The sequence below is a fragment of the Hydra viridissima genome, unplaced genomic scaffold, assembly GCF_058129835.1.
Source record: "Hydra viridissima isolate aposymbiotic clone 2 unplaced genomic scaffold, HvirCarnegie_v1 scaffold_15, whole genome shotgun sequence".
Lineage (NCBI taxonomy): Eukaryota > Metazoa > Cnidaria > Hydrozoa > Anthoathecata > Hydridae > Hydra > Hydra viridissima.
In genome coordinates this window covers 7,654,487-7,679,460 of record NW_028324314.1, presented here as the reverse complement: position 1 = coordinate 7,679,460, position 24,974 = coordinate 7,654,487, and the positions used below count along the sequence as shown (strand labels likewise).

The following is a 24,974-nucleotide window of genomic DNA, read 5'->3' as shown; positions in this document are numbered from 1 at the left end:
TGGGTTTTTACGCTGAAATTAGCGGAAATTACGAAAAAATATGTTTATAGTAACAATCCGCTTATTTCAGCGGGTTTCAGATGAAATGGTCGTGAATTCCGATCGGAATGAGTTTTATAGTAGTGACCCCAAGTGTAATTGAATTGCGTGAAGAAACTATTTACGGCGGATTTGATTGACGTAGTTTCTTTGATATGTTGTAAATATAGTTTAAGCGGTTTATTTTATGAGAATATTTGAGGTTCTTTGTATAGTATAAATTGAAGGAAAGCTATTTGTAAAGAGAGAGTTATTTTAGGAGAAGAGAAAATGTAGAACTGAAACGTTGTGTTCGCTGCAAGAAAACAACACCAAGGCACAAAAATCCCAGGGACAATCCCTTTTATACAAAGTAATAGATTCAAAGTTCAGTTACCAAATAGTGAGCCCAAAAAATCTATTTGATTTTGCAGTTTCACATATTTTCACACTTTATGTTGGCTGAAAATAAGTCACAGGTTCAAGTTAGCCTTTCAAATCTGATGAGCAAGGCTAAACATTCGTTGGGTTCAAGAAGATTAGGGAAGTGAGCCAGAGAGCCTATTAGATTTTACATAACCGGCAAGAGGTTAGCTACAATTAGCCCCTGGATTTTTTAAAATATTAGGACGCGGCCGAACTCAAAAGAAAAAAAAAGAAAGAATTTACCTTCCTCAAACAACTCCCTGATTGTTTATCCTGAAAAAAAATTCTTGAAATAAAAAACTTCTTTGGTATTTGAACAGAATAGTTTTATTGTCCACTCGCCAAATCACACCACTGGACAAACAACTTAATTTAAATGCTTCCTCATTGCAGCTGACTGCCCCTGGATCATCGTATTTACTGGTCCGGTTTAGGCTAGTTTTACTTGTTTATTTTTGCAAATTTTATACAGCCTCTCGTGGGCTGATTTGTTTAAAGCAGGGACAATCCAACTGCCTTTTGTTCAATGCATAACTATTCCAAAGAAAGAAGAAAGAAAAGACATTTCAATTTTTATTCTGACAATAAATTCTTCAGCCATTTTAAAATTAGTTGTCCGGTCGCTGAGGACTCGAATTGGATTCGGCCGGCGAAATTCAGCTGATGCCTAGGAGGGAGCCATTTTGAAAAATCTCCGTGAACATTTCTTTAAAAAATTAATAACTCAAGAACCGTTTGTCCAATCAAAGAGCTTAAAAAAATCAAATTGCTCAGAATTTAGAGTTCTACACTTATAATTTTGTAAGGTTTTTTATTAGACTAACTGTTCTAGAGATTTTTGCATTTAAAGGTGACGTCGGGAAAAAAAGAAAAATTCTTTTAAAGATTCTGTTGTTATTAGTCCGTTTTAAAAGCTAAAACATAGCCTATGGAATTAGTTAGATTCCCACGAATTTTTTAAGCCATTCCTGATTAAATTTGGTGGTCTGGTTGTCAAGAACTCAGCCCGGACACGGACCACGGACGGTACAGTCCTCTTTTATATATATATTAAAAGAAATGTACGATAAAAACTCAAACAGTTTGACCATATTTTTTTTACATCTGTAAAGTTGTAAAAATTTTTAGGTCGAATTTAAAAAACACAAAATGAAAGCGATTACTTTATAAATATAGGTGTGCATCATAAAAATATCATTCTTCTTCCCAATCATCATCTTTCCACATGTAACAAAAATACGTAAAACATACAGAAAATATTTTGTATATTTTGTAATAAAGAAATAAAAATAATGTGTATGTCTTTATTACATAGATATACAGAAATATCTTTTATACACATACACAACCTTATGAAAATTCGCATATAATTCGTTTTATTTTACAAAAAATATATAAAAATAAAATTTAACTCAAACATACAAAAATAAACTCCACGTAGTATTTTCATTTACAAAAATGTGGACACAAAAAATACCCTTTTTGAATACTATAAAACTATCCGACGCACTATTGTAGTACAATTTAGTAGCGTAAATCAGAAAGAAAAATTTAATTTTTGAATAACAAAATTAATTCCCCTTCATAAATGCTGCCAATATGCGCATGATTAACTCTAAACGAGTTTAGAAATGCTGAATCCATTTAGAAATAGAAAAACTTAAATATCTAAGTTGAGCTAAACTGCAGTTGAGGACCATGTAATTCTCTAAAGTCTGTTGACGATGCGGGGACGCTAAACACGATTCACAACATGAGATTTTGATGCATCTGCCTCAAGATGTCTAAAGATATTCAAGATGTCTAAAGATATTCAAGATGTCTAAAGATATTCAAGATGTCTAAAGATATTCAAGATGTCTAAAGATATTCAAGATGTCTAAAGATATTCAAGAACAAATAGAACCACACAAAATTTTTAAAATAAAGCAAGAGAAAGCAGGTGCAACTTTGAAAAAATGTAAAATCTCTAAAAGTATCAAACCTCGTTTCTCTGCTATGTGTAAGCCTGGAAAGCTGATCTTGATAGGATTGTAACTGTTTCTTTGTTTCGATATCTACGTCTGATTGCACTGAACCATCATTTCGATCAATTAACATCTGCATCTTATCACGGAGTTCAGCAATAGAAGAGTATTCCTCGTCATCCTAGAAAGAAACGGTTTAGTTTAAAATAATCCGTTTTAGTTTCTGGGCACCAAACTTAAAAACGAAAAATTTTAATGAGACCTGCGCATTTTGTATCTTTAGTTCCACTAATAGTGACGCTAAGGGAATTTCTTCACTATAGGCATTGAGTAATTGGATGGATCGATGACCAACCTTAAGACTGGTTAGAAGCAAACACGATTGAGCAATGAAGTTGGGGTCTCCAAACATATCTTCGTCTTGAACTACAAACCTTATCATGGCGGTGGGAGGGAATATCACATCGAAATCAAAAGTATCAAACCAAGTAGGGCATAAACCATTGTCCGCTAAATGGTGTAAATATTAAAATGAAGCCAATCCAAGCTTCATTAATCAAAAAAGATTAAGAAAACACAATTTTTCTGAGGATCATAAATAACGTAAAATATTCTTGTAACACTTGTAACACTCTTAAATAACAAGTTAAAAAACATTTTTATATTCCTATTATCAAAATAAATGCCCTTACGTTTGGTTTTTGTTCGGAATGAATCGTTATCACAACTCAAGCCGATTATCTCTATCTCAACAAACGGTGATGTAATCCCACGTCCTGATTTTGGTAAATGGCGCGCACCTAGCACCTAAAAATATTTATAAGCCACCTGCTACTTTGCTGCAAAATAACACACTACAAACTATTTAATTTGCGTTCAATAAAAATACCGTCAGCCGAATATTCCAAGGTTCCACATTTTTAAATGTGCTTTTATCGTGAGGATTAAAGTTTGAATCTCTAAAGTAATCAGGCTGCAACACATAACCACACCTGTAAATTAAGAAACCTTGAAAATTCAAGTAGGTCAACCGTCAATCAATGATTAGAATGTCAAAAAATGATCAGAACTTTGACCTTTTGTACTGTCAATAAAATGGGGATTATTGAAAAATTTAACACAATAGGCAAAAAATCTAACCGGCCATTATTCATAAAAACCCCGTTATTGATTTGCATTGAACGATCCGGCGTTTGATAGTTTAAAGCACACATTTGCACACCAAAATTCCAGTAAGGCACAGGGTCATAGTTTGAAGAGTCTACACGTGTTCCCTTAGGATAGACACGACTAAGTTGACGCTGATGATACGTAAAAGGGGTCAAGAAATATAAAAACAAAAATTTAAATTCATTTTGAACGATTGTCCGAATTTCTCTTGATTATGTTAAGCAATAAAATTTCAGTCTAAAAGAAAACTTGAAACATTTCAAATGAAAAGATATTTTAAAAACCGAATATCGGATGTCTTTTTGCTGACGAACTTTTCACCTTTTTGCTCGGGAAAAGATGACATCTCAAAGTATTTACCGCTATCATAACCTGAAGAAAATAAAGCTAATTTAATACTGGATTGTCTGATATTTTATTTAATACACATAATTGACATGTTTACTTGAGACCTCGAAAGAAAAAGACAAAAAAAGTTTACTTTCTTCTTTAAAAGGAACGGTGACGCAATAAACAATAAGATCAGACAACTCTTTTGCGATATTCTTTTGTTCGCTTAATGCACGGATTTTGCTCACCGCATTTTCAGCTTGTGTTGAAGCGTCCTGTATACTAGTTAACCACTCTACCATTTCCTTTAAGAAAAGAAAAAAACTCAACAAAAGTACTTTCGACTCAGCAGTTTGAAAGAGAATTATGGCTTAAATTTTAAGATACCTGCTCAGTGTCAACAGAACATACAAATTCTCCACTTGAGGTTTTTAAAAGAAAAACATAGGGCCTTTGCGGTCTTGAAGTTAAAATTTCTATATAAGAAATGTTTAAAAATATTAAAAGCCATTTATAGGTATGTATGTAATGTAATGTATGCATGTAATGTAATGTATGCATGTATTGTATACATGCATGCATTTTATACATGCATGTATTGTATACATGCATGTAATGCATGCATGCATGGTTGCATGCTTACATGGATGCATGCATGCATGTATGCATGCATGGATTGGATAAATGGATGTACGTACGTACGTACGTACGTACGTACGTATGTATGTATGTATGTATGTATGTATGTATGTATGTATGTATGTATGTATGTATGTATGTGTGTGTGTTTGTGTGTGTGTGCAAAGATTAACCTACGGAGTTGACAGCCGGTCAGATTGATTGCACCTTTTTGCTGTGAATCTAGTGGTATTTCGGCAGCTTTATTTTGCTCCTTTAAACATCAATTAAATGTTTATAACTATGAGTGTATATAAAAGGGAATAAACCAACCAAAAAAAAAACTAAGAAAAAAAAAAAGGAAGCAACAAACCTCTTCAACTTTTGGTTTGATAGTAGTTTCTTCTGTGAAGTTCACAGGAAACCACTTTTGCTCTTGACCATCGTAATCTCCTTGCCACCTACATAATAAACATTCATGTGAGTGGTCCTTTGATCCCTCTTTTTCATTGCATAACTTTTACGAAATACACAAAACAAGCACACACCAAGCATACAAAAATAGCAAAACAATGTAATATAATATTATAGAATAAAATTATAGAATAAAGAAATAATAAATACAAAACAAGCAACATACATTATGACATATGACATATATACATGACATTTGTTATGAAGAGTAAACATTTAAAAAATTTTCTTTTAGCACGTTTTTTAATTTGATTAAATTTTTTTAGAGGCTTGGCTAAAAAAAAAAAACCTTTACCAGCCGCCATCATATTTCACAATGTTCACTATCAGTGCTCCTTTGCAAAAAGATAACTCATCTTCTTTTTGGGCAGAATAATCATATTTTGCTCTGCAGGCAGGCTGAAGTTTGTAAAAAAAAAAAAAATATAAAATTTAAGAAAAGTTAATTTAAAAAAACTCTTGCTATGACAATGAAACAATTACATCAAATACAAAGACAAACAAAAATCTAAAACAAAAGTTTGAAACAAAAATTCCAATAAATTTTAAGGTGACTTCTCTTACTTTTGGCATAGAGAGGTTAGGCTGAGCATAAAACTGATCAGGGTCATCATTAGGCATACCATCTGGGTTCTAAGAAAATAAAATAAAATCTTTTGATTTATTAAATATTCGGTTAAATAAAAATACATATAAATACATTTCTGGTTTCTTGAGACTGTTGATTAAACAATGACATACAAAAACTTTGATGTTAAGATATTGTTGATATGTAGTCATAACAATAAAACTTAAAAATTTACAATTCCTAGCTCTTGAACTACATCTTGATTACAAGGGTATTTTAGCCTCGTTTGCCGGTAGAGAGGGTTCTTTTCATAATGAGAGATCAACTCAGTGAGGCTTTCAAAAGGAGCAGTACCAATCATGAACAATCGCCCTTCTTTTTTTATAACACAGTGCTTAATGGTTCCTCCTGTTCTGGAAAAGTCAAAAAAAATTGAAATGTACAAACAGTATTAATCACTAAATTAGAAAATTTATTAAATCAACAGCAGCAACTTCAATTTTAACGATTTCTCTTGATAATTCTAGTAATACCATCCATTCCATGAAAAGTAATTAATTTTCAACTGAGTATTTTAGTCAAAAGTCATTATATTCATGCGTTAGATACAATTAAAAAACTAGAAAAATAAAATTTATCTACCTAAATGATATTGCATATGATTCACTTTGATCTCCAGATTCATTTCTTTTACGCACCAGAAAATATGAATCTTTTCGCATCCTCCTGAGCATTTCCTCTGCTTGACTTCGAGTCAAATTTTCATGATACCAACTGCAAAAGAATTGAAAGTAATCATGTTTTTCATCTGGCACAAAAACTAAAAACTGAGCATGATAGTATAATTGTAATTCAGTTTGTAATACATATCTAGTAAAAAACTATTATAAAAAATAACTTACTCTTTTCCAAGATGTGCATTAGGCTTTGAAAAAAAAAGAAAAAAAAAGAAAGAAATTAAAATCACATTCAAGCATTAGAAATTTTTATCTTTAAAATAATTGTTTCCAAAGATCATTTTGGCTACCAGAACAAATACGATGTTTATCACTTGTTTAGACAGCACAACATGAATTGTTCTTGTAACAGAATATATCAGCTGTTTGGTGGAAAAAATAATAGTGGAAAGAATGCTATAGACAAATACATAGATTTTGTCCTAAAACCAAATTGTTCTGAAAGCAGAATACACAAATCGTTCTGCTTGTACAAATTGTTCTGGTAGAATAATATATAACTCTAGCAAAAAAAAAAAAGTTGGTTATTTTGGGTTGCTTAATATATTTTTGATTGTTTATATAAAAGTGCTTTGATAGTTTTAGTCCCACTCCATCAACAATAAAAATGTTCACCATGTTAAAATAAATTGAAGCATGGAAATCAACCATTTGGAAAGAGATAAAGTGCAGAAATGTGAATATGGAATTGCTGAAATTTTCAACATATAAAATATGAAAATAAAGTGTTGAATAAAATATTTCAACAACAAAAGAAATTTAAAAAATAATAAAAGAGTAAAACTATCCAACTTTTTTATATTTACCATAAAAATTTTAACAATAAATGACACTATTTTTAACTTTGTACCCATTTTCTATTTATCATATTCTCAATTAAAATGAATTTTATTTTTCTTATTAGAAAAGTAGCTTTATTGAAAAAAGTCTTTTTTTTTTTTTTACAAACAAGTGAAAAAAAAAATTTAGTACCTGGGGAACTGGCTCAGTAAGCAGCATTTCAAATTTATCTGATTTAAGTGGATTAAGCTGGTAATGATTAATCAAACTGTACAAATTGTCAAAACCTTTTGGGCCGACCAAAAAGTATTTTGTTAAACCATCATTCGTTGGACGTGACTTTATGTGACAATGCTGAACACGGTTCTTTCGCCTGAAAGCAAATGCTGCTTAAATTAAGTTATACAATTACAAAATAGAGCAGTGCTTAATGATCATAAGTTTTCTACATGAATAATAAAAGGTGTAATATAGTTGAATTTAAAAAAAAGCACTTTAACACCTTTGGTTTAATTGGTAGTAAAAAATTTCACTTAGTAGAAATAACCAATTACTTTCTTGATAGAAAAAAACTACAATTAATAAAGAAGCTCACCAAAAAGATAATGAGAAGTCTCCAACAAACATGTTACTTGGCCGCACAAGAAATGATCCATCACCACGCTGATAGTCTTGAAGCAGACTCTCTGCTTCTTGCCGTGTGATGTTGCGGTGAAACCATCTAGTGAAAAAAACTGAGAGAATATGATTGTAAATAATTTTATAAACTTGAAATGCTCAATATATCAACTTCTAAATTATTTTTTAAACGATTTTAAATTTTAGTAGCCATGTAAAGTGAAAAGTTTGTGAAGAAACATCGCTTTAAAACATTTACTCACTTTTCAGAGAAATGCAGATCATCTTCACTGCCCTAAAGAAAATGTTTTCATTTCAAAATTATTACTTTTTTATCCTTTTTTTTAAACTTTTTATTTTTTAAATAAACAATTCTGCTTTATTCTTAAACTAAACATTTTCTTTTTTAGGAAAATGTAAAAAAAAGTCTAAAATTTCTTTGAACTTTATAATTTCTGTTGTAAATACAATTAGTGAATTTTATATGTAAACTTACAGATTTTTGATCCGAGTCATCAGTATCATTACTATCATCATCATCTTCTTCTGTTGCATCTTGAGCATCAGAATAATATAAAAACCTTGATGTTAAAACAAAAAAATGCTTGTTCCACTTCTAGAAAAGAAATAATAAAATTTCAACATTTTAAACATTTTTTTTATACTTGGTAAAAAATCTTTTAATCTTTTGCTTCAAAAACACTTTATATTAAAAAAATCACGTGCTAGAAGTTCTTTTGTTTCTTTTTAGACTGCTTTACCCTGTTACCTGCAGCTGTATTAGCTACAGGTAGCAGTTATAAGAGAACTATCTTTTTTAAAACTGCAGCTGAAAATTGAGAAAGATTATTGTAGATTGGTCAAAATGTTGATCCAAGTAGTTTGTGTATAGGTTTTTCAAAAAAAAAAATGACAAGAAATTGTTAACTGCTTTAATAATTTAAAATGATAAACTATAATACCTTTTCCTCATCTTCCATATATATAAGTCCAGTTTTCAAGGCATTTGAAAGAAAGTCCTCATCCATTACTAAAAAAGGCGACCAAATTTTTTTTGATCTTTTACAAATTTTGTTATAACATCAACTTTATTTTTGTAGCCTTACTTGAATCCTTTGAACTAATAGAATGCCGAAAACTTGAGTCATCATCAATCAACCGCTTGTTCTAGAAAATGATTGTATTAAAAATCTTGATATTTTTTGTGTTTTAATCTTAAACTATTAACCAAGATATAACGCATTTTTTAAAATGATTCTTAAACCCTTAAACAACGTAAAATTAATATGTAACTGAAAGTTTTTTTAAGTGATTCTCAAACCTTTAAAATAATTTTTCTCTTTAAACTTTCAGGTGAAGGAAGTTGGGTTTCATTTGGATCTAAAAACTCAGTAACCAAGTATTCTAAAAAAAAAAAAATGACAACAATATTCTAAAGTTTTCTAAAAAGAAAAAAAAATGACAACACCTAAAACATTTTTAAAAAATATTGTTTCATAATAAAACTTACTCCCAAGGTAATTTTTGAATATGTCTGCCATTATTATTTGTTGCGGTATACTACAGTGATTTTCCAAAGATAATATTAAAGGATATCTACATAAATTGACAAAATTGTTAAAGAATGAAATTATTTCTCATCAGGAAAAACATGTTTAAAAAGCAACTGTTTATTTTGCACCAGAAAAATAAAAGGATGATAAAGCAAAGGCTAAATGATTGTGACAACCTAAAGTTAAAACGAAGAAACAATAAGTTACAAAAAGACTGCTCATCAACATTTAACTATAAAAACTACTTATGAGTAAAGCCATAATAATAAAGAAACATGTTAAAAACCACTTTTGGACTTAACTTCTCAGAGGCATAAATGCATCTAGAAAACAGACTTTTAAATACATTTTGAAGGAGTTGTTATACCTTTTGTTCAGAATTACCTTGATTTGAGTTATGTTGATAAAACCTTAAAACCTTTTTAAAATAAAAAATTTTCTATTCTTTTTTTTTTCACTCTTTCGTTCTTGAGATTGATATTAAATTCTTTTTTTCAATTAGCAGAAAATTTTATGCTCATTTGATAAACAAATTAATAAAAAGTTAAATGTATCGTATACAGTAGTTATATGATAAAATGAATGATTAAAAAATACTAACTCAGATTCTGCAAAGGCATATGTAGCAATAGCCTTAACAACATCAGCAAAATTGATCTTTGAAGTCAGTGTTAAACCATGATAAATGACTGGTTCTACAGGTCCATCCCAGCAATCCACTATTAAATACATCAAATTAGCAAATCAAATAAAGTTTAAATCAAAAAAATTGTTTTAGAAATCAAAAAATTGTCCCTTACATTCAAGACATCTGCAACCCATTCGCAAACATCTTATGTATGACTCAAATGATGATTCACTTTGCAATTGATCACCAGTCAAGTAACTAGATAAAAAATTTTTTGCAAGCAATAAGACCTTAAATCAATTTGTTTAATGGTGGCTTTAGTATAAGCATTTACCATCAACTGGCTTATTAATTAATAATTTTTTTCAAAATGATAAAGCTTTGACTAATTGAGGGGCTCAGCGGAAAAGTGGTCTAACCCACATTTTTGAAATTTTCTGGATAATCACTGCAAACTGTACATTGAGTATGTAGTTTGTTGTGGAAAAAGTGCCAAACCCCAAAGCCCATCCATACAGTGCTACTACCTATAATCATATTTACTTTAACAGAAAAATAAAATTTGAATTGTGGAAAAGTTGCCTATCCAACAATCAACATGGCGAAAATGAACTGCTCAGATTTGGAAGAGTTTCTAATGAAAAGTGATTGTGATGATTCAGATGCAGATAACAACACTTCTTTAGAGGATGATGTTAGCGAAGGTATGTATATAATTAATGCAGCATCAAGATATACTTTTCATTGAGTTTATCATACAATAATATAGTTTCTAGCCTCAATGTTGTTTAGGCAGGTTTTCCTCTTCTAGTTTTTAAAAACTGACATGCACTTTTTTATTTCAGTTTCAAGTATTGGGGATCAATATGTTGAAGAAAATGCAAGACCTATATCTATACTAACAGGAGTTAATGGTATGTACAATTTGTCTAAAACTAAATAGGCTTATAAAAGGAATTTTTTAGTCCTATTGATATGGCCTAGGACTGATTGTTTATATTTGTGTTAGGTCTAGCATTAGACTAGCTAGGGCCATTTAGTTTGTTTTGTTAGGAATTCTTTTCTTGTTAGAAAATAATTTTTACCTAACATTTTCATTGCAGATTCAAATGTTAACCTTGTTGGAGAAGTAGGAGAGGACGACAGCTTTTCCCAGGAAGTACAAGGAGAAACCCATAGTCATAGACGTAGTCGTAAGCGAGTTGTCCATCCAGAACTACACAAAAGAAATATTTTGAAACAGAAAAGGTCAACAGGGAAGGGATATGTTACATCAAAGGGCAAAGTAGTTGAACCAAAGATTTTTATTAACAAAGATTGTGGTTGCAATCTAGAGTGCAGCAGTAAAATAACAGTTGCTCGCCATAATCAAATTTTTTCTTACTTTTACACCATGAACTGGGATTTAAAAAACGCCTTTGTGATGGGTTCTGTTGATGTAAAAGAAAAACACAGGACGTATACTGCATCAAATAACTCCCGTAGGGCAAATAATCGTTCCTATAAACTAACTGATGAATGTGGAAATGTTAAAAAGATTTGCAAAACTTACTTCAAAGACACATTGCAGATTCCTGATGGGACAATAACAAATATTTTAGCAAGGAAAAAAACAGATGGTACACCTATCAAAGATCGCAGAGGTAAATCGGCTCCACAAAATAAAAGTAGTGATGAAGACACAGAATATCTTCAAAGATTTATTCGCTTATTTCCAACGTACCATTCTCACTATAGCAGAAAAGACAACCAGTACAGAAATTATTTGCCTCCAACTTTACGAATGTCAACGATGTAGGAGAAATATGTTTGCAATTGCAATGAAAATGATCGCACCCCACTTTCAATTTTTGTATTTCGACGCATATTCAATACAAAATTCAATTTACATTTTCACCATCCGCAATCAGATACATGTCAAAAATGTGATCTATTTAACAATAAAATCAGGTGTCTTTCAGAGGGTGAAGAAAAAAACACTGTTAGGAGGGACCTTATTATTCATCAAGAGATGACTAAAAAGGCAAAAGAAGAAATGAAAGAAGATACACTAGATGCACTTACAAATCCAAACAAGAGGGTATTAGTTTTCGACTTACAAAAAACTCTACCGACACCAGTGCTTAGTACAGGAATAGCCTACTATAAAAGGCAAATGTGGACTTACAATCTTGGAATCCACGATGAAAACTTAAAGACAGGTTTTATGTATGTATGGAGTGAGGAACAAGCATCCAGAGGTACTCAAGAGATAGGTTCGTGTATCCTCGAGCATGTTTTTCGACACATACCAGAAACTGTGACCCATTTAATATTGTATAGCGATAGTTGCGGTGGACAAAATCGTAATATAAAAATGTCTCTTATGTTACAATATATTTTGCACAAATCTCCATTTCTGAAAACCATTGAACAGAAATTTTTTGTACCAGGGCATAGTTTTTCCTCCTGCGACCAAGACTTTGCTGTGATTGAAAAAGCCAAAAAAAGGAAGGACCAAATTTTTGTTCCAGATCATTGGATAGACCTTATTAAAAATGCAAAGAAGAGGGCCCCAATATTTATTGTAAGAAAAATGGAGACCCATGAATTTCTCAGTACAAAATCATTGGAGAGTGGGATAACCAATAGAAAAAAATTAACAAATAGCGAAAAAGTTTCATGGCTAAAGACATGCTGGATAAAATTGGAAAAAGGATCACCACGCTCATTTCAAATGAAGCAAACACATTTAGAAAGTGACACATTCATGTTGCTGGACATAACAAAGCGAAATCGTGGACGGCCATTTACCACTATCAATGTTGAACTTGAGCCCTTGTACCCCAATGGTAAGCTAAGTGATCTTTTTGAGCTAATACAATTCATACCACCTGTCCATCATCCCTATTATCTTGCTCTTAAAGGTGACGAGGAGGCAACTGATTTGGGTCTAAGAGATGATTCTGGTGACGAAGACATAAATTAGTGCATGCTACATATATAAAAGAATCATTAACAAGTCATAAACAAAGCATCCATTTAGCCTAACCAACTATTAACAATATTTTAAAAATTTTGAGGAGACAAAGTTGCCTAACATTTTTGTTATTGCAGAACACAGTAATATAGTGTCCTAATTTTTTAGTAGATATACCAGTGTATTTTTTCACCTGTTTTTATAATAAATACTATTTTTCTGATAATCCTTAAAGTCTTTTACAGTTTACTAAAAATGAAGTAATTGTGGCTTAGGCAACTTTTCCGCTGAGCCCTTCAATTTAGACTTACGTATTATGAGAGGAGGCAATCCAGTACCAGGAAAGTGGTTTTGTCATATCTTGGCACACTTTAGTTTGTTCTTCGTTAAAAATACTGTTTGCAGGACTGAATAAATAGGTGAGAAACTAAAAACCAAAACAGACTCTTTGACATTTACAAAATTTGTTCTTTTTGAATGTTAACTTTTTAAAGCTAAAATTGAATAAAGAAACTTTTAAGACACATGCAAAAAAAAAATTTTTGTTACTATCATTAACCCATTATCATCATCAATATTATAGTTGTTGCCATATGACCACATGTCATTTAAAATATCATAAATTTCATGCCTATGTAAACTTTCCACTTTAAATGAAAGAAATAGTTTTACTAATCTATCGAAGGTGGCTCTCTGCAACTTTTGATCTTCATTTGTTTTTAACTGAACTTTTGTCAAATAAATTTTATAGAAATTAAATAATTTGGGCTGGACTAAATGATATTACAAATAGAAATCACATTTGCCAGAACATAACTTTCTGATGAGCTCATAAAGAAACACGTAGAATTACTTGTGGTTATCTGACATTTCTACTTTTGATTTTAACAAAGTTTAATAAAGTACCTGCTGTTGAGTAAAAAAAATTTCATTAGGGTTAGCAGAGTGCATTGATTCATCAGGGACACACAGTGACATTAATCCCTGCACATAAGACAAATCGTTTCCAGCTTTGTAATCCTGAACACAATTTAGTACAAAATCTACAAAATTCAAAATACTGCTAATTTAATTAATAAGTTTTATAAGTTAATTTTTTTTTATTGAAAACCTCAAAAAAAAAATAAATAAATAAAGCTGCTTTATTAGACTTATAGCATGTATAAAAAAAAAAAGGCTGTTGTTACTTAGAGCGCCATGCGCTGTATGCAGCCTTATGCTACTCGGATCGCAATACTTTGTACACATGTGCTAAATTTTTTTTTTTTTTTTTTTTAAATCTTGTTGATGTTAACACTATTCCCATCCCTATCCCTATCCCTATCCCTATCCCTATCCCTATCCCTATCCCTATCCCTATCCCTATCCCTATCCTCATCCCTATCCCTAACCCTAACCGCCTATCTAACCAGCTTTATTGTGAAATATAAATCACACTGTTATAATAAAATAATTGTGCATGCGTGAACAATATTGCGCTCTGAGCAGTTTATGGCTACATAGAGCACATTGCGCTGTACGAAGACACTTTGAAAAACAAATCCTAACCTTCTGTTCATCTAATAGAAACCTTTGAAAGTCATAAATGGTCATGAACAAACTTAAAAAAAAATCAAGTTTTTAAATAACTTTAAAATAAGTTTTCTGAACAAACTGCAATTAAAACAATTGTAATAAAGATCCACACTGACAATAAAACTGATGTTGAAACGGAAAATACTAATGTTTAAAATATTAATGTTTAAAATATTAATGTTTAAAATACTTATGTTTAAAATATTAATGTTTAAAATATTAATGTTTAAAATATTAATGTTTAAATTATTAATGTTTTAAATATTAATGTTTAAAATATTTATGTTTAAAATATTAATGTTTAAAATATTAATGTTTAAAATATTAATGTTTAAATTATTAATGTTTAAAATATTAATGTTTAAAATATTAATGTTTAAAATATTAATGTTTAAAATATTAATGTTTAAAATATTAATGTTTAAAATATTAATGTTTAAAATATTAATGTTTAAAATATTAATGTTTAAAATACTAATGTTTAAAATACTAATGTTTAAAATATCAATGTTTAAAATACTAATGTTTAAAATATCAATGTTTAAAATATTAATGTTTAAAATATTAATGTTTAAAATATTAATGTTTAAAATATTAATGTTTAAAACATTAATGTTTAATTACAGTTATGACATTCTTTTTTTAACATCTGTGTTTAAACTTGTTAAAATTTTTAAATGTACTTAAATTAATTAAAATTTTTTTTTTTTTAGAAGTTAAACACACTAACTCAATTTATTTTACAATAAAATTTATAAGATTTATTCTCAATTTATTTAGAATTTATTAGATTTATTCTGAAATGTAAAGTGTAAAATAATAAGTACCTTTCATCACTTCGATGGAAGTATTCTTCATAGCGATTTACTATCTACAGTAACGTTTAAAAAATTGTATACCTTTTTAAGAGTTTTAACAAAAGCATTCAAACAAAATAATGACATTTTGTTTAACAAATTACAAACAAGTAATTCCATAGAACAGATGCACGGTATTCGATGGAAGGAGCAAATTTTGCTTGTAAGAGAAGCTTACAAGTATTGAAACATGAATGACAAATGTCAATTAAATTCATAAAATTATTGGGAACTTAACGATGTAATTATTAATAATGATGTAATGATGTTATTATTTAAATATAGTTTGTAATGACTATAAAAATAATTGAAATCTATGTGAAAATATTTTAAACAAGATTTAACACTCAGTAAGTGTCACGGTTAAACTTGTAGTGGATCTTTTAGCAGGATTAAAAAGGTGTAGTGTATTAAGAGCCTTTGATTGATCATTCTGATTGTTTCAATTAACAAGAAAATAGTAAAACTTTTAGTAATACTTTATAACATAAATAGTTTCTCTGAGCAACACTTTCAATCTTTTAAAGATATTGATTAAGTAGTTTTACAATTTCTATTTTTTTTAAAAATTCTTTTTCAAGCAAACCCTTAATGCATATCACATTAAATTTTTGAAATTTAAGGAGAACAGGACTCAAAATGCATTTTTAATATAAGTGTAGTAAAATGAAAAAAGCATTTTCAAAAGTACTTATGGAGCTCCTAAGGATTGAAGAACTTAGAGCAGAAACATTAAAGCTAGAAAACCTTACAACCATATGTATAAGCAGCAGATTTCACAACAATGGTACATGAAGAAGATAAAGTGAGAATTATCAATATCATTAACAACATAGTCAAGAAAAAATTAAGGCTAACATTTAGCATGTCTTAAGTAACTGTTATCCTTATATATATATATATACATATATATATATATATATATATATATATATATATATATATATATATATATATATATATATATATATATATATATGTATATATATATGTATGTATATATATATATATATATATATATATATATATATATATATATATATATATATATATATATATATATATATATATATATATATATATATATATATATATGTATATATATATAATTAGATTTTTTTAATAAAAAAAATTATTTGCTTAAACTTTAATCAGGTTTGATACTCAGGATAACAGTTACTTATATATACAGTGGTGATACTCGAAATTTTCAACAACTGGTACGCTTAAAAAAAAGCTTTTAGATTATATACATTTACTTTTACACATACAATTATTTATTTACATGAAATAGAAAAAATAATATCAAAATTCTAATTTAATAAGTTCCATATTAAATTTTGGTTTTCACAAGGTGTAATGGGGTCTACTTGTTTTACACGTGTATCACTTGCCAGATGATATCCTAACAAATGGATTTTTATATAATTGGAAATTTATATAATTCATATAAAAAGTTACGAAAAGCGACAGTGAGTTATATTTAAATATTGAAATTAGTCTTTTGTACCACACACAAAATATAATTCACAATTTAATATAAAATACATATCATATTATAAATTTATTTAACTATATATCAACCAGTACGGAAAACTTTGAAAATTTTAACAACGGTATGGTTGTACCGGCTGAATATCACCACTGTATGTATATATATATATATATATATATATATATATATATATATATATATATATATATATATATATATATATATATATATATATATATATATATATGAATGACATTGAGCAAAATATTTAAACTAAAAGATCAAAAACAGCAAGAAATGTTTCTTTTAAAATTAAAAAAAATCATTTTGAATTAAATCAAGTTCATTTGTTCAAACAAAACAACAGCAATGACTTTTCCCAAAAAACTAAGTTGTTTTTAAATCATCTTTTTATATTTATGAAATAATTTCAAAGATCAATAGCTGCAGTGTTTTTAGTATTTGGTTTTCAGACTGAAAATAGTTGGTGAAAATAAATAGTCAAAGTTCTGGGCCTACCATTGAGATAACTAATGGACAACTTTTTATGGAAAGGTTTTCATTTTACAGCAGTCTTTTTCAATTATTAGTAAAAAAACTGAAATAAAAAAACTGAAATAAAGAAGCTGAATTAAAAAAAATTAAAAAACTGAACTGAATATTTGTATTTTTTTTTCTTTTTCAAAATTTTAAAAGAAAAATTGCATGCTATTTTTGATCTTTTAGTTTAAATATTTGCTCAATGTCATTTTTAGATATATATACATATATACTTTGTCAAATATACAAGTATACATCTAAAATTTTTATAAACTCAAACTTTTATCATATTATATATATTGGATTTAATAAATTATTACAAAATAATACTTACCGAAGATTGAAGTATAAGATTATCATAGGCTTCACATAGAGCAGTTGCATCAAATCCATTTGCTTGACTAGAATAACGCTACAAACATTAAAATCATTAAATTAAAAAACTAAAAGTTTGTAAAAACTCTTTTTATTTGGTTAGAATTTTAAATAATTCAAAATCAATTTCAAATTAAGACCTGATATATATCTCGAACTTTATTGTTAGACAACTTAATATTTGCTCGCTGCAGAAACAACTTAAACTCTTTCATTGGCATTCTAAAAAAAAAGGTATTATTTAATAACCATCTCATTCAAACTTAAGTGCAGATGATGTGGATTTACTTACTTGAGCTGACAGTTTTTAGGAACCAAAGACCATTCTCTGCATAACCATCTAAATCAGAGTTTTTTTGCATCAGGTTTTTTAAAATTCAATACTTAAGAAATAGTTTTAAAAATTTAGAAAATTACTTTTTCATAAATGAGAAAATCTGGTATATAAAATGATAAAAAGAAAAAAGCTTAACTACTAATTATAGTAGTTAGTAACTAAGCAATTATGATTTATGCTAAATAAGTAAAAAATTACCTGTGACTAAGAACTGGAGGAGGTGCAAGTTGATTAACCCATTTTAAATATACTAAAGCCTTTACCCAATACTCTCGTTCATTCGGATTTTGAGCTAAAAAGTTTTTTTATTCTACATTTTATTTTCTTTTGTAAACATTACTTTTACAGCCATTCAATAGCAAAGTTATAAAAATTGGCTCAAAAATGGTCTAATTGTGGCTTATAAAAAATCATATCTTCAATGCTTTTATAAGTCTTAAATTACAAATCATTTACACTGATATCATAACTGAAAGTTCATTAGACTATAAAGATATATAAATAATTAATCAACTATTGACAATGTTGTTTCAAATAATTCTAAAAATAATTGAGATATGATGTTAAAATAGACTATTAGTAGGTCAGTTTTTGTTCAGCAAGTAGTATAGAATCTAATACAGCCATGGCATTTTTTATATTATTGCATAATATAACAAATAACATGGCTGTATGAGATCCTATACCACTTGCTGATTGCATTCTTGTGAATGCCTTAACTCCAACAGCTGTTTTTCAAAGTTGTTTAAAGTTTATCAAGAAAAAAGTTACAAGACTCACAAAAAATTATTTTATCTAAAAACTAAGAAGACATCAGATACACTTTACAATAACGCTATCAATCATCTTCATTTTTAATTTGTTTAATATTAATCAGATACCATGTTTGAATTAAAGAAAATTTTAATTGATTGGTGTTGCAAAAGTTATACTGTTTGTGTAACAAAAGTTGCTTAATTGCATAGTTACATAATTTAATATATTGTCCTGTGTCTGTAAATTTTATTGTTTATATATAATTGTATAAATTCTAACCTAACAATGATAAGGTTTTCAGACGGAATGTTGAACCATAGACAATTATGATACAGCAATTTGGGTTATCAATTTTTTTAAGAAAGCCTATAAAATCTTTAGAACTACAGCCTCTGCGAACTTCTCTTACATCTTCAATGTTAACTATGAAAAAAAATCTTTTAATAACAAGGGGCTAACTTTTATTGGTGTTGAAAAACCGTTAACAGAAAAACAAAAAAGACTATATAAAGCTAATTAATAAAAATGACCTTTTCCCTCTTCTCGGTTAGTGCCAGCACGAAACCAAGAAATCTTAAATTCCTCCAGGTTAAGTTGAAAAGTCTTTTGATCAGCTCGCCCTTTTTTGAACTTAGTCATGGATGTTCCAAGTTTTAGTGCAGAAACAATTGGGCCCAACTCTGATTCTTCTGGAATTTTTACAGGAGTATTATCACTCTCATTTTCATGAAATGATGTGCTAGGAAGTCTTAATATTGATTGTCGCAGTGCAGCATTTATTGAACTCATTTTTTTAATTCCTTAAAACACTATTATTAGAAATATTGAAACTTGTTATCTAAAAATATATAATATTATAATTTGTTTAATAAAAAAAAAACTTAACAAAATCATGTAGATACGCATAAAAGTTAGAATAATAAATAAATATATCAATAATTGTATACAAATTATATGTATTATACAAAATATGAATACTGTTTTATTACATTTCTTGAAGTGTTGGAACAGTTGTCATACTTTGTATAGCACATTTAATTTGTATATCAATTGTATATTAATATTTTATGACTTAATCAAACTAATTAGTTTTAAGATTGTCTAAAAGGAATAATTTAACAATAGAAACATACAATCACATTTTTTAAAAAATTAAAAAATTTTATTTTTAAAATGAATGATTTAAAAATGAATGATTTAAAAATGAATGTTTGAATGTTGTTTATGATAAAAGCATGTAATGATAAATTAATAGCAATATTCAAAATGTCTATTTTATAAAAATACATATGGAATTCAAAAATTCAACAAAACTTTATGAAAATAGTTTTTTTAAACTAAATATAGATAGGTAAACAGTGACTAATTGCTATTATAGAGTTGTTTTGAAATATAACAAAATTCTATTCCTTTAAATTTACACGCTATATATATATATATATATATATATATATATATATATATATATATATATATATATATATATATATATATATATATATATATATATATATATATATATATATATATATATATATATATATATATATATAAACATGGTTGATTATTGAAAGAAAGGTTACGATCGGTACTCTGTTGCAAAATAAACTTTAGCTACAACATACGAAAACATCGTTAATAGTAATTCTTAAATTAAATTATCTTTAGAGAATTTCTTTACTTTGATTTATAGCTGTTAAAAGAGCAATTGTTTTCGCATTAAGTAATGATCAGCGTGAGCCTTTTGACTCATACTTTCGCATTTACTTGCTGCTTTTTTCTTTTTAAATCAAATTTTTTTAATATTGCACCGATTCTCGGCACCAGAGAAAAACAAATGAAATTTCAAGACAAACAAATCAGCATTTGCAAAAATGAGCAATACCTACAATTTCCACTTTCATACCGCTCAATTGCAAAAAAAAAATTAGTTTCATCAAATATTTATGATAGAAACAAACGTTATAATCAATAAACAACACATTGGTAGATACAAAGGTAATGTGTAGTGTTACAATGACTTTATCTTTTAATCAATTACTAAATTTGCATTCAAATAATAATTAATTTTAAAAAATATTGGAAACATATTTTACAACATATTTTACAACATTCAATCGATTAGAAACTCTTTTTGCTTAATTTTTTAAGATTTGTATTTCTTCATTATTCTCTAAACTTTTTTGTTTTATTTGCTTTACTAAAAATATATTGCACTCCTAGTTTTAGTTTTAGGCTGAGAGTCAAAATTTTATAGTTTAAAGTTAATAATGTAGAAATATTTTTTTAAAAAGTTTAATTTGTTAACACTGTATTGAAAATATATTTTTCCACCAGCCGTCATTACTTATTTTACTTTAACCAGCCACAGTAAATCAAATGAAACTTTATACTTTTCAATAGCTGCTCAAGTATCTGAAATTTCGACAAAGCTTATGAGATGCGACAAAACGTATGAGGGGTGTATGGAATGAAAATGAGTAAATACCACAACACAATCAAGAAAGCTTACTCATTTTTTGGTATTTGATTTTTAGAGCTTTTTAAAAGAGAAATAAAATTTTAAGAAATCAGGAAATATTTTAAAAGACTTTGCCTGTTTCAAAGAATAATTGAGGGGAAAAAAAATCAACAGATTTTATTAGCTATTGACAGTGTTTAAAACATTTTGTCATTGTGCAACTTGCTGCAACCACAATGTTGTTGTGTTTTATAAATAATAGTATGCGAATTAAAAAGAATTTAAGAATCCTGATGGACCAATGATAGTGGAGTAGCTCGTACATATTTTACACGGTTTAAGAATTAAATGATTGTAACCTCGGCTAAAACTTGATCTGTTCTCATGTGCCATGACTTATCCTTATAGAAACTTCTTTTTTTTCATGTTTAATTGATTCTTTTAATCATGCCCTCATTTCAAAAATTCTGATTTCTAGTTTTTATATCAGGGGTTCGCCAAATTTATGATTTTCTCATTCTCAATTTTATCAATTATGTCAAAAAATACTTTTTCTGAGATCGAATTCTGGATTAGACAGAATTCATCTCACATATATTCTTTTTTTTGTAAAGATGCATAAGGAATACGCTTAAGAACAGCAATACACTTTTTTATCTAATCAGCACTTCGACACTAAAAAGTACGAGAACTTATGGTTAAAAAACGCCTCTCTTTTCAATTTCGCTCTTAGTAACGTAAATATATATTTATTCTAGGAGTTTCATCTCCGTAGAACTCAGTTAACCAGATGATTATACCAAGAGTATGCATGGCAAACTCTCTCTACCACACTGAGTAGCACCTACACGAAATTAGCCTTGCGATGCTAATTTCGTGTAGGTGCTCGACTTGCTTTTCAAGAAAATGTTTACCAATAGTCAAAGAATATGCCATTCAAACAACACAATGTTTTTTCAAAAGTCTGCCTATAAACCTAAAACTTGCTTGTAGACCGCGTAAAACTGTACTAGTGACAAAACACTTTTTAAGATTATAGCAATAGGCGCTTTAAACCCTGGTCAGATAGAATAATATGTCCGAAAAATTAAACTTGCCCCCCCCCCCCCCCCCTTTGACAATAACAAATTAAGGTCTGCAAAAAAAATAAAAACTGTTCAAATATATATATTTATTGCCGTATTTTTATAAGTACCGCATAATAACTCAGGCTAATTAATCTTAGTGAGTTAAGTTTCAACTAATTAATGCTTATTCTCAATTAAATGCATTGGAATACGACGTAATGGAAATACCATTCGTAGAGTAAATATGACCTTATGATGTTTAAATACCTATTTTAAGGTTTAAAAAGAAACAGTTTTTTAAACAAATATTTTAAAATTGTTTTAAAATTATTTTTATTCCTGAATAAACAAGAACCTTTTGACAAATTGCACATTAGTAGTAGCTTGATTCGTTGTATTCACAGGATACAGCAAAGCGTTCGGCTCAATGCTTTGAAACAACTGCTTGGAAAAATATAGGGTCATTTTGTATTTTATCGTAATTTAAACCTTGTTTGATTGTAATTTTAAAAGAAGTTTTATTGCTAGTTGGGATGGGTAGGGATTGGGGCGGGTATTGCCATTATCTTTAGATGTTCTGATCAATTAGGGTAAACTAATAGTTGCTTAAATCTTTTATTAAAAGTAGATAATGATAACATTAAATATTAACAAAAAGTCGCCACAAAAAGTAGATTTCCATACTACATGAAAGTTGATCGGTAGGAGGAGGGGTTGGCCAGAAAAGGATTTTCATTTACTATAAAACGTATTTTTTGTTGTTGTTGTTACTGGACGGTTAGAATTTAAAAGTACTTCGTTATTAAATTGGATATATTTATTACGTAAAATTTTTATATGAACTTTAAGTTCTAATAAAACTTTTACGTAATTTCACTGTTTTAGCTTAGAAAGTTAAAGGTTTCTGTGACGTTTTAACTTTTCATAAGTTATTTGAGTTTTTATCAATTCGGTATGCATTAAGTTTTTATCAGTTTGATATGCATTTTTGTATTTTGATAAGTTTTTATCAGTTCAATAATATGTATTAGCCAAGAGTGACTGAGTCATTTGGGCTGGGTTAATGAAGATAAGTTATAGGTGCTTAAATTTAACCAAAATCTACATTAGCAAAGGGAATTGGTTTTTTACTCGATTTTAAAAAATGTCCCAAAAAAAACTTGTGAAAAAATTATTCATTAAAGTTACTTTAAAGCTGTTATGCATATTATTTTAAGGAGGAAAAACAAAAAAAATTATAAACATTAGTTTTAACTTTAACTCGAATCATACATATTATCTATTCGAACAATGAAAAGTGCGAGACAGTCGAAACACCAAGTTGACACACATGCACAATTGTATGAAAAATAAAACAGTCACAATAATTAAAGTTTTAACCAATTTTCGAAACGGCGACCAGAAGTTGGATTAGATTTACTTCTTTAAAATGATAGTAGGTCAATAAGTAAAGTTTTGTTGCGCTTATCAAATCGTGTTAAACGTATCGTCTTTGAGTTGGTTAGTATAATATAGATAGTTAATGTCCCCTTGGGAATAGGTATAAATATAATGGTTATGGCAGCGTCTCTCTCTCTCGCAGCTAACAATCAAACAATAACAGATTCGATCACTTAATCTACTACTAGCTGTGATCTATGATATCTTCTTTGTGTTTAACTTCTTTGTATTGTATGTTAATATTTGTAATGAATAATTAAACTCGTTTTACAAGTCCATTTATAAGAAAAACAACAGGTTTCGGGATAATTCTCTAACTACTTTGTAATATTTACCAACAAAATTTTTAAGTTGAAAATAGTTCCATTGTAAGTGGATCCTTAGATCATAAGTTCCAAAAGAATATTTTTTTAAATGAGAATTAATCGTATTATACTATCTGTATTAGTGAAGTATTAAAAAAATATATTTCAATTAAACCAGTAGAAAGTATTTTTATTATATATATATTTGGATTTAGGAATTGGTTATTATTTGTATTGTATATAGAAAAAAAAAAACTTTATCGTTTGCATAAAGATCTAAAGTGTTAGAAGTTGAAACGTGTCACAATTTCACTACACGAACAATTCACATTTGACATTTGACAAGACACATACACTCTAACACACGAACTGAGGGCAAGTCAAAACAACCCAACCATAAAATCCAAGCTCCTAACCGAACCTCAAATGCAGCAATAAAGAAATTACCGTCCTTATATTATCTATAAAATTCTTCTGTTTGGTTGAATTTAGTGCATGTCATGTAACTTTTTATCCAATTTCTTTGAACTTGGTAATTGTTCTTTTTTTGTTTTTTTTTCTGCCATCTCTTCAGTTTTCGTTGTTTCTCTTATATACATTAAAGTTTGTCGCGCAAATTTTTTGTTTGTACTTAATCTTGGCCCACATGCTTCATTACATTTCAATTAATAGTATTTACTTAGTCTTTTTAAAAGACTTTCGGCGGTTTGTTGCAGCATGTAAAACAAAACGTCTGAACCTTTACCACCTTCATAGTGTTAAAAGACGTAAAAGACGACAGACCACCCGCGACATACGACATGATAAACGAATAAGTTCAGTAACTGTTACTTTTACTCTATTTGACGCAATTGAAAACTAAAAATCGTGAACATTTTCTTGTGGAGGCAATAACATTATCATACCAAGTATTTTAAATG

At 28.4% G+C, this 24,974-nt stretch overlaps 1 protein-coding gene and 1 pseudogene across 2 annotated transcripts; one reads left to right on the top strand and one right to left on the bottom strand.

The window, feature by feature from the left end:
- Positions 1–1,644: 1,644 nt before the first annotated feature.
- Positions 1,645–19,618, bottom strand: LOC149878454 (1-phosphatidylinositol 4,5-bisphosphate phosphodiesterase gamma-1-like). Its single transcript, XM_090072731.1, has 36 exons — positions 19,312–19,618; positions 19,061–19,204; positions 18,224–18,317; positions 17,981–18,028; positions 17,829–17,910; positions 17,648–17,725; positions 15,249–15,292; positions 14,395–14,446; positions 13,753–13,866; positions 13,158–13,273; positions 10,060–10,145; positions 9,861–9,978; positions 9,217–9,302; positions 9,028–9,110; positions 8,813–8,873; positions 8,669–8,736; positions 8,203–8,322; positions 7,970–8,001; positions 7,684–7,809; positions 7,281–7,461; positions 6,474–6,496; positions 6,214–6,345; positions 5,807–5,984; positions 5,568–5,636; positions 5,299–5,402; positions 4,903–4,990; positions 4,728–4,803; positions 4,299–4,387; positions 4,063–4,216; positions 3,857–3,953; positions 3,552–3,722; positions 3,301–3,403; positions 3,104–3,218; positions 2,674–2,921; positions 2,429–2,592; positions 1,645–2,228 (listed from the first exon to the last, which is right to left on the bottom strand). The coding sequence occupies exons 1-36, from the start codon at positions 19,568–19,570 to the stop codon at positions 2,180–2,182; spliced, it is 3,852 nt and encodes a 1,283-aa protein (XP_089928857.1). The 5' UTR covers positions 19,571–19,618; the 3' UTR covers positions 1,645–2,179.
- On the top strand, positions 10,338–12,218 carry LOC145180921 (uncharacterized; annotated as a pseudogene). Its single transcript, XR_016447563.1, has 3 exons — positions 10,338–10,591; positions 10,733–10,801; positions 10,991–12,218. The product of XR_016447563.1 is annotated as an uncharacterized LOC145180921 (transcript).
- Positions 19,619–24,974: the final 5,356 nt, after the last annotated feature.